The sequence below is a fragment of the Labeo rohita genome, chromosome 1 (genome assembly GCF_022985175.1).
Source record: "Labeo rohita strain BAU-BD-2019 chromosome 1, IGBB_LRoh.1.0, whole genome shotgun sequence".
In the NCBI taxonomy this organism is placed as follows: domain Eukaryota; kingdom Metazoa; phylum Chordata; class Actinopteri; order Cypriniformes; family Cyprinidae; genus Labeo; species Labeo rohita.
Genome location: NC_066869.1, coordinates 17,051,113 through 17,061,706, shown reverse-complemented (window position 1 = coordinate 17,061,706; position 10,594 = coordinate 17,051,113). Strand labels below are relative to the sequence as shown.

At 36.4% G+C, this 10,594-nt stretch overlaps 2 protein-coding genes across 2 annotated transcripts in view; one reads left to right on the top strand and one right to left on the bottom strand.

Annotated features, from left to right (window-relative positions):
* Positions 1-782: 782 nt before the first annotated feature.
* On the bottom strand, positions 783-10,563 carry gprin3b (GPRIN family member 3b). The gene is made up of 3 exons (XM_051114275.1): positions 10,369-10,563; positions 8,481-8,756; positions 783-4,596 (listed from the first exon to the last, which is right to left on the bottom strand). Exon 3 carries the CDS (start codon positions 4,507-4,509, stop codon positions 2,515-2,517), a length of 1,995 nt encoding a protein of 664 aa, XP_050970232.1. The 5' UTR covers positions 4,510-4,596; positions 8,481-8,756; positions 10,369-10,563; the 3' UTR covers positions 783-2,514.
* Positions 10,104-10,594, top strand: part of otx2a (orthodenticle homeobox 2a) — a 43,477-nt gene continuing 42,986 nt past the window's right edge. Inside the window, exons 1-2 of the mRNA XM_051114366.1 lie at positions 10,104-10,234; positions 10,367-10,456. The gene's annotated coding sequence lies outside the window, so the exon portion shown is untranslated. The remainder of the gene's footprint in view (positions 10,235-10,366; positions 10,457-10,594) is intronic.

The window sequence follows — 10,594 nt, the reverse complement described above, 5'->3', positions numbered from 1 at the left end:
AAAAGTGTTTGTTTTTTCCCCTGGAACAGATGAACGTACATAGGGTAGGGTACAATGGGGCTAAAGGCGCCCCGGGGTAAAAGGCGCCTTTGATATTATTTTCCTCTAAACCACTTGATGGCAGAAAAATGTGATGCAGCACTTTCCAAAACATCTGCTTTTCAACATACACATGCAAAATTGTCTGATCCTTGACGCGATCGCAGGCAGCAGTGCAAAGTCAATTCTGTGCTTACTTGATCTAATATTTGATTTTTACAAATGTTGTAGATTTAATTAGCAAACGAGAATCGCTAAAATTATTCAATATATCTTGAGACAAAAGTCTTCTTAATGATTTTCAGTTTTGGGTCTAAAAGGCAAAATAATTAACATGATAATTAATAGACTTCTCCATTTGTTGACATGGCATTGTTAGATTCATATGGTAAATATCATATATTATGTTGGGTGTCCATCTTAGAGATAATCACCATGTTTAGAATGAAACCATTCTATTTAAAAACATGCTATATTAATCATATCATATAATAAAATTGTATTTGTTGTTACTACTGTAAATCTATATTAAATTACTATGGGATCTCCTTAAGTGCTTCCAAAATATCTACATTTTAAAATGATTTTGTTTCTGTATTTTAAAATATGTTTTATATTAGCATATTTTAATGACAGTATTGAACGAAACCTTTTTGTTTTTCAACAAAATAAGCAGAATATAGTACAACCTTTGCTAAAGTAATTGTTTTGAAGAACTTTTTTAAAAGGCGTCCCTTACCGCGTCGTACATTTATGACATTTTTAAACAAAAGAAACAACTTGTATGATTTATTTTCACACAAAATCTGTTGCTCCATAGATGCTACGTCAGCTACGTATTCGTCATGAGATCAGGTAGCAACAATACCATGTACCAGCATTGAAAGAAAGACCCAAGTCATATCTGGAAACCAGAAGACCACAAAGGCCTGTTGTCGTCTGTTTTGATTTGGCCCAGTAAGCAACCATCAATAAACACCTAGCAACCATATACACCAATGCACTAATAACCACCCAGAACTCCAGCAGGGTGACAGCGAGTTCAAATCTAAGATCCAGAGGGAATTTATTAGCAGTCTTAATGATGGTATGAATAATATATAAGGTTTGTGCATTTCCTTATATTTAAATCTATTTGTGTTATAGGGTTTACAGCTATGCATAGCCAAGAGAAACGGGTATATTTGTAGCAATAGCCAGCAATACATTGTATGGGTCAAAATGATCAACTGTTCTTAAATGTGCCCCTTGACCACAGAACCAGTCACAAGGGTTAATTTTTTGACATTGAGGTTTATATATCACCTGAAAGATGAATAAATAAGCTTTCCATTGATGTATGGTTTGTTAGGATAGAATAATATTTGAAAATTTGAATATTTGGAATCTGAGGGTACAAAAAATCTAAATATTAAGAAAATCGCCTTTAAAGTTGTCTAAATTAAGTTTTTAGAAATGCAATTAAGTTTTGATATATTTATGGTAGAAAATGTATAAAACATCTTTAATCTGTAGAATTGATTGAATGATTTTTGGCGTAAAAGAACAGTCGATCATTTTGACCCATACAATGTATTGCTGGCTATTGCTACAAATATACCCGTGCTACTTATGACTGCTTTTGTGGTGCAGAGTCACAAATGATTTAAATTTGAATGATGTAGATCTGCTTTCATTATACAACATTTGCAAATGACATACACATGAGATCGAACTCATGTAGGCCTAACAGATGTTTAACCCTCCCGAATAATCCCTGATGTATCTTTAAGTGTCTCATAGCATCATTATTTTCACATTAATGTGAGTTATATTAGTAACGCTGTCAGCGATGTAATATACAGTATGCTAATTATGATGCTAACCAACATCCGCAAACTGCATTGATTGCTGTAAACACAGTAACTGCTTTTGTTCTCATTTTAATATAAAATCATAGTAACATCACTGTTCTTGAACAGAAACGGGCTCAGTTTACACCAAGAATGGCAACAAGCATTGTCTATTTGTTTCTAAATTAAATAAAAAAGTTGAAATATTCACAATAAATCAACAGTACAAATTAAATTATGCAAAACAAATATCTACTACTTGAAAAGTTTAAAAACATATTCAACTAAACAAAGTCAGTTAAAAAGGTTATATGCATACATCTGCTCATCAGTACAGTGCATAATCTTGGGTAGTTAGAAGACTGCCATTCTGAACTAATACACATGCAGATACTACATATTATCATTACCGTTATTATATTAATTATTATAATTATTGCCATTGCACTCTAAACATCATTATAGCTTTACTATCACCATAAATAATTTCATCTTTTTCTAAAAATATTTTCTTTAAGATTACTGTTCTCCACGTAACACTCAAATCACCATTAGTTTCTATATTTAACAAACTCCTCAAAATACAAACGAGAGAAATCTCCCAACATGCTTTGCACAGTCTCATGGAAGATCGCATCATCTTTCATTCTAGCACTGAGGGCCGTGCGCAACAATTGGGTCGGCGAACGTTTTGAAACATGGACCTGAGGTTAATGTTAACCTGCCTTCTCTTGTTCTTCTTGTCTGGCGGCGAAGACAAGGATTTTCGGAAAGCCGTCTGGGCGATGATCTTCTTCTCATGCTCCTTGATTTTGCACTGCAGGTGACTTTGAATGGCAAAACCCAGCGACTCTGGATCTACTGACGCTCCATATACCTCCCACGTCATACCCTGCTCGTCCCACACGACGTCGTGCACGCTCTTCTTCGATTGCTTGGCTTCTTGGTCGTCTTTCTCAGGCTCCAGCTTGGACGCTCCCTGCTGTTTCCGATCTGTCTTTTTGCTCTGCGGTGTGGAGCTGGAAGTTGGAGGAGTAGCCGTTGTGATGTCCGTTGGAGGTTTTGCAGATCCTGCTTTCTTAGGCAGCACGGATTTAGATGCAGGAGGCTTGGATGGTTTTTCTGGCAGATCCTTGCAGGCCTGATTAGATGCTGCTTTGGGTTCCTGCACACAGGCCACATTTTGAGGTGCAACAGATGCAGGTGAACCTTGACTTTGAAGCTGATAGGTGGTCTCGTCCAATTGTTTGGTTTGGCCGCAAGTCTCGATATTGATTTGATAAACCGGTTGAAGTGGTGAAAATCCTTTTTGGCCATTTTGTAGAGGCTCTTTAGGTTTGGCCCCAAGCTTGGACTCTTCCTGAAGGTCAGCGTCTACGTGCACCATCACTGTCCCCGGCTGTGAAGGCTTCGTACTGGATGAAACAACAGATGGTGTGTTGCAATAAATCTCCGAGGTGGTCTTCACCTCAACGACCACTGATATACTCTCATTCTCCTCAGGCAGCAATCCAACTGATCTCTGATGGGGTTGTAGAGATTGTAGAGATAGAAGACTAGGGCTAGTGCCTGTAGATTGACAGCAGACCGTAGCCACTGCCTGCACCTCGGCGTCATGTCGTTGCGTGCCAGGTAACTCAACGGCTGAAGTCATGGTAGAAGCCTCACGATAGAGTTTGCAGTGGACCGGCTTCTGCTCGTCAGTAGAAGCTCCTTGTGTTTGGACTTCTTCATCAATCACGTCCGTGTGGATAGAGTGACTTGCATTGCTAGTCGAAGACTCCAATTGGCATCCAGAAGAAGCTTCTTGAGAGGTTACTGATGGTTTGAAATCCTTCTTCATGCATTCATTACTACATTTGTCCTCTTTAGTGGGTGCATGATGGATCTCGTGTGGTTGCGTGGTGTTAATACTTGTCCCTGGTGCTGGTTGAGAGGTTTCGGTTGTTGCAACTCGAGAGTGATTGGTGGTGGTACTGCTGACGGTTATGCTGGTGGTGCATCCTGCATCTTTTGATTGGGATAAAAGTGAGGTGTCTTTGATTGTGTTGTTGGTGCTGGGAGATGAATCCTTCTGAAGGGAGGCCTGAGCCTGGCTTGGCATTTGATTGTGAAGTGTCTCTTTGATTGCACTAGTTTCTTCAGCTACTGATGCTTTGGGCTCATGTTGTTCATTTCCAAGTGTCTTTGCTGTGCTACTGCCATTTTTCTCCTTGTTACATGTGGCTGTAGGTGATGGGATGTTGGATGTTGAAAGGACGGTTTTCAAATTCAAATTCGTGTCACGTTCGGTTTTTCTACCTTCTGCGTTCCTGGCACACTGACCTGACGTTTTCATGTTTGTGTGACTATTTTGAGGTTGCCTGTGATCTTCGCTGTCATGGGATGACATGTTTTTGCCTTCAAGGACAGTCCCTTCAAGAAGAGTGGTGTGGGAATCTTTGATGGAGGACTTGAGGTGCATATTATCCTGATCTGGTTTCGTTTTTTGGCCAGAGGAGCAATCCTGATTTAAGGTTAACTTTGGCTCAATGTCCCAGTTAGCATTTAACTCCTTATTTCCCAGCACGTCTATACTGGCGAGCTGCGGCATCATCTGGACAGTGACAGTCCTTTTGGGGTTTGGTACATTTTCCATGTTGAATCCCTTTTATGCAAGTCAAAATATTCCAAACTTTGTTTGTTTCCCCACTGAAAGCCTGATATTGTCCCCTCCAAGGCTTCCCTAGAGCAAAGAGATAAAAATAGGTTTAGATACACAAGATACACCTACTTCTGTCTTCTTATGATCATCATCATAACTGGGTTAGGATCTGACATTTATATACACTGTTATAAGGGAGCACAAGAAACCGAAACAAAATGTAATAAGAAAGAAAAATAGGAAAGTGTTCTAGTGATTCAGAGTGAACGTTTGAGGTTATTTATAACTGCATGTAACAGCTCAATAGGAAGTTCCACTAAAATGAAACAAAAAGTACAACTAATCCATCATAAGCCAGTACTCGTAGCAGTGTCATCCTTTACTTGTTCAGCCAAGCATTACGTCAATAGAAAAACAGTTTTAGTGACATCAATTACTCTATGCTTAAAAAATGCTTAATTTTGTGTCTGTCACATGCACATGTGAAAAACCACCAACACAGTATATAGACAACATGGCACAAAAACACAAAATTATAAAATATATACTTTTTTTAAATAATATACTTACATTTTAATTATTTATTTGGATTTAATTATCTTTTTTGCAATTTAATTAATGGTAAAAATGCATTCTAATTTAAAACAGACATACAGTCAAACCAAATTTTATTCGGACACCTTCAACATTTTTCACATTATCACAGTTTATTCACTATAGTTTAGAAAATGGAAATAAAATATGATAAGAACTGTGTCAGAACAAATTCATCTTTATTAATGTCAGATAACTCTGATAGTAAGGTATGTAATGGATTACAAACCAAAAATTCAGACAACTATATGACAATATTTACACAACTATCAATACTTTGTTGACCAATTACCAAGCAATGCTTAATTTTGTTTAGTCTGTGTGAAAAAAGGTCACATTAGCAATTAAAGAAAAACACTTAAGCAAAACATGGTCAGGTCAAAGTGTCTGAATACTTTTGCTCCCAAATGTTTATCAGTTTTACTGGTAGTCCACTGTATGAAGCATTTCTGGGTATAATATGTAAAGTTTACTTTGTTTTTGCTATCCTCAGTTATATAAATGAACTATAGTGACCTGCACCCACTAAAAAATATCAAATATCTTGCGTCTGAATAAGTTTTGGTTTGACTATACACAGTGAATATTAAATATTCAGGAGAGCAGATTTAGTATATAGTCTCTGCCGGATTAATTTAACAATCAATAGACTGGGAATATTCATAATATTGATGAATTGATGATGCTCAACACTCCTATTCATTAGCAAATGAATTGTAGGTTTTAAAAGTAGACTGTTGGCATAATTACTTCAAACACAACAGAAATACACCACAGTCAGCATAACTGATCACAACACCACATTTTATGAGTATACTAAGACATTTAGGCTACTATCAGATGGTAAAGTTTATATTAATCAAGCAATAAAGCAATTACACTATCAAAGCAATATACTGTGATACTTAACAATATATTTTATGATCATTTTACTAGTATATCTAATGGCACGAAGTCAGTATTTGAATTCATCCCACCATATTCTGTATCATTCTCTATTCTAAGGAGCTGTTGAGCAATTATTCTGTCTTTGACCTTAGCAACTCAAATAGCCCCGAGGAGCCTCAAAAATGGAAATCTGACAGTCAAACCTAAACCACAGCTGATTCACGGTAAAGATCAGCCTCAGCAACATGGAGCAATGCTAGACTCTATTCAAAAGCATACAATATAAATGCATTTAGGGTCTTTTTAGGGTTTTTTTAGTATTCAGAGCATGCAGAAGTATCATCAAGCACTATAAAACAACAGCTACTTTTTATTACAATAACCATCATCATAAATCACTAAGAATGCTTTGTTTATATACCAATATTAGACAGATGGATTAGTCAGCTGGTATTTAGCCATTTTGAGATTATCAGTATCAGCCAGTAAGTATATCCACTTGGTTGATTAACTAAAGTAATATTTAGTCTGCATAACAGTTGCAAATCAATCGACACCTTAGTTTTATGTACATATTGGCAAATTCCATTAATATTGACCATTGGACACCCAGACCCTGATACAATCAATCAGTCAATCAATGGTGTATGATTTACTTTCAAATCAATTTTCACTTAGAAATTCATAGTAAGTTTCACACATAATTACCAAGAAGTTGAAGCTGGAGTATGTTTGACAGAAAATAATATTTCTATCTTTCTACTTCAAAATTTCTCGTTTTATAGACCATTTCGCTAGATGTAAACAACACTGGTCCAGAAGCACTTCCTGTTTTTTTGTTTTTTATTTTTTTTTTATTTCATATATACAAATACATCTTAAAGGTGCTAATGTAACATTTTCATCCAGTCAAATGTTATGTTGGTTGTATTTTTTGTGATGTTTGTGTAAAGTTAAAAAAAAGAACCAGGAAGTGTATCAGGACCAGTATGTTTACATCTGACGAAATGGTCTACTAACGTTACTTGCCATTTCTGACGCAGTTTTTTTGTGAGTCTTGTTTCATCATCAGTTTTTTTCAGTGTGAAAACTGAAATAATATTTTCTTGTAAAACGTACTCCGGTAATCTGTTTTATTGAAGCTAAGAAAAATTAATCTTTACCGTGTATATGCATTATTCAGTGATTATTATGTTTTACTATGCATATACTAATATTTTACCATGCCTATACTAATATGCATATGAACAAAGCAGCTCTGTCTGCTGCAGAAAGTGCTTTTGATGTACTTTGTATAGTTATGGTATGGTGGGTATGCTATTTTACATTTCTTTCCTTTTCGTTGTGCGCCATATTACACACAGACACTCACACAAAATAAATAAATAAAAAACAAAACCCTGAGCCAGTGCGATTCACTGCCCACTGCGGAAACATTCACTCTAATTGCCTGACAAAAGCATGAAAGTCAATTACGCCAAGTCTCAAATCGTGACCTGTCATTGATGAGAGCCGTTCAGAGGTGGATCCTTAAGAGGACGCTCACATCTGCAGGAGGATGGGGGTGGGGAACACACTATCAAATATTGTATAAGTTCTACCGTCACTGTCTCATATTAAATCTTAATTTCTATATCCAGCAAATATTACATACATACATCCAGACTTCAGGCAGTGAAATGCATCTTTATAATTATCTCTGCATGGAGCTGCTTAACAAAAGACTGTACAAATGACCCCAAAATAATCCATTTTAACAGGATGAAGTCATGCATATTGATTGGGGCTGTAAATACGACGACAGATTGCAATGCATGCGGTAATTTGCAAAGAGATACTCACGTTTCATTTGCAAACACTAGCAAACTCATCTTTAAATTGGGTTACGAGTGCACACACAAACACGCACACACACATACGCACACACACTCAAACTAATGATATTCAATTCCATACTTTAAATGATATTCAATCTGTTACCTCTAAACATTTTGCATTCTACATTTTATTGTACAATTTAAAACATTATTTAGTATCACTGGCCACAGCGTAGCTGATTTCATTTTTTTCTCTCTTTGTGGCTGCATTGGTCCCTCACAATATAGGCAAACCTGATTCACACACACACATTAGGACAAAAAGCCAGACAAAGTCTAAATGGCACCATGCATTATTATGATAAATTAATTAAACCCAGATTAATTGGTTTAAATATCTTACATCTGAGCATTTGCCAGTTATACTTACTGTTATTATCTTTGAAAACCATAGAAAAAAATTGGAGGAAAAAAGCTTTGCATTAGAACATATTTTGAGAATATTTACTTTATTTCTCCAAAAATGCTTAGCCCACCCATTCATATATAAATCCTTGTCTTTGACTTCTATAGAAATCCCATAACTTGACCTTGTTGGCAAATTCCCCACTGTAATGTATCCCTGTAGGAGCTGCAGATAAGAATGCACGGGCATAAACATCCTACCTGGTGCGTGCGCGTCCGTCTCATATCATTTTCCGTTTGATTAGTGCGCTATTGACGCGCTGCTCATGCACTAGCTGGTGCGCTCGACGGATTATCAATGAAAGAATGTTAGGCGCGTGTCAGTGAGATAAAACCACGCCTTCCAAGCGCATCCGAATCGCAAGTTCAATCTTCCTGTGGCAGGTGGCAGCAAGAGGCATGCGCTTCTCTCGATCTCCGCTAGATGACGCCATTGATCCTTAAGAAACTCCAGAAAAACACGAGGATCTCTCCTCTCTATAATAATGGAAATCATATTGAGTTATTTTCTTTCCACAACATCAAAATAAAGTAAAATACAATAATATGTGCAAACAATTAGAACATTAAAATGTCAATTTCACTGCTTTGGTTTGGTTTCAAATTGATTTGAAATAATTTAGAAATTCATTAGGTGTTTCTTCTTTGTTCTGTTAATCAACAATTTCAGACAAAACACGTTTGGGAATACTGCTGTAATTGGTAGGCTTAATCATTTTTGATTAAGTTTTCGTGACATAATTTTGATGACAAAAAACAAACTATAAACATAAGTCAGTTAGGCCTAACTACAATTAGTTCATTCTCAAGTAAACTAACCCTCGGTCTTCATTTACTCTAGGTATGTTTAACTTAAATTGTTACGTAATTGTGCAAATAAACAAATTATAATTAAAAAAGTTCACTCCAGAACAATAATTTACAGATAATATACTCACCCCCTTGTCATCCAAGGTGTTTGTGTCTTTCTTTGTTCAGTCGTAAAGAAATTATGTTTCTTGAGAAAAGAGGAAAACATTCCAGAATTTTTCTCCATATAGTGGACTTCAATGGTGCCCCCAAGTTTGAACTTTCAGTTTCAATGCAGCTTCAAATGTCTCTAAACAATCCCAGTCGAGGAATAAGGGTCTTGTCTACCAAAACGATCTGTAATTTTCTCAACAAATTGACAATTTATATACTTTTTAACCTCAAATGCTCTGTGATGCGCATGCGTAGTCTGTGTAATCCGGGTCAATACAGTTAGGGTAGGTTGAAAAACTCCCGTCTCGTTTTCTTCTTCAACGTCAAAATCATCCTACATTGCTGTTTTACCTTTTTTTGTAAAGGGCAGTTGATATTCTTTGCATGTTCACTTTGTAAACACTGCGTCGGTAACTTCTGCAGCGATGTAAGAAAATGAGATGGGAGTTTTTTGACATACCCTAACTGTATTGACCTGGAAAAAAAAGGTTAAGAAGAATATAAATTGTCAGTTTGTTTTGAAAGTGACTGATCATTTAGCTAGATAAGACCCTTATTCCTTGACTGGGATCGTTTAGAGCCTGGAGCTGCATTTAAACGGCATTTGAGAAGTTCAAACTTGGGGGCACCATTGAACTCCACTATGTGGAGATCATTTCTGATTTTTTTTCCTCAAGAAACACATTTCATGGATGACAATGGGTGAGTAAATTATCTGTAAATTTTTGTTCTAGAAGTGAACTTCTTTAACAACATGTCTGCGCTTGACAAGAGCATTTTTTAGTCCATTAACACAGGTTCACCAGCAGGTGTCACTGTTATCAAATTTCAAAATAGGCGCGTTTATAATTTATAAACGTTTGTGTCTCCACCTGTTTGCGTTTCACAGATCCAACAACTCTTAGCAAAGCTTTTACTGCTATTATCAGATATGTTCCCATGTGTGAAACATTCACCAGTCTTTTAGATTTCATAAACTTTATGAACGGACGGTAAGTTTTGAAGTAAACAGAGTCCATCGTGAATTTTAAAGACGTCTGCTTATGATAAAATCATCTGCTGAAACAGTTGATGATTAGCGGTTAGTAAATTAACATAATAAGGAATAATATTGTTATTAACAGACCTCTGAGGAAGATTTTTCGTGGCCTGTTGTGCCAACGCCGTCTTCTCACGCCATCATGAAGAAATTTACTCCAACTGTTTGTACTAAGGTATGGACAACTCTCTCTAGACTCCTACAAAATATATCTAGAAACAACCCAATCCTGTTTGTGTTATTTCGGTTAATGCTGCATCAAAACTGTCGTTTGATGACATAACAACTATCTGTCAACTAATGTCATAGCGCA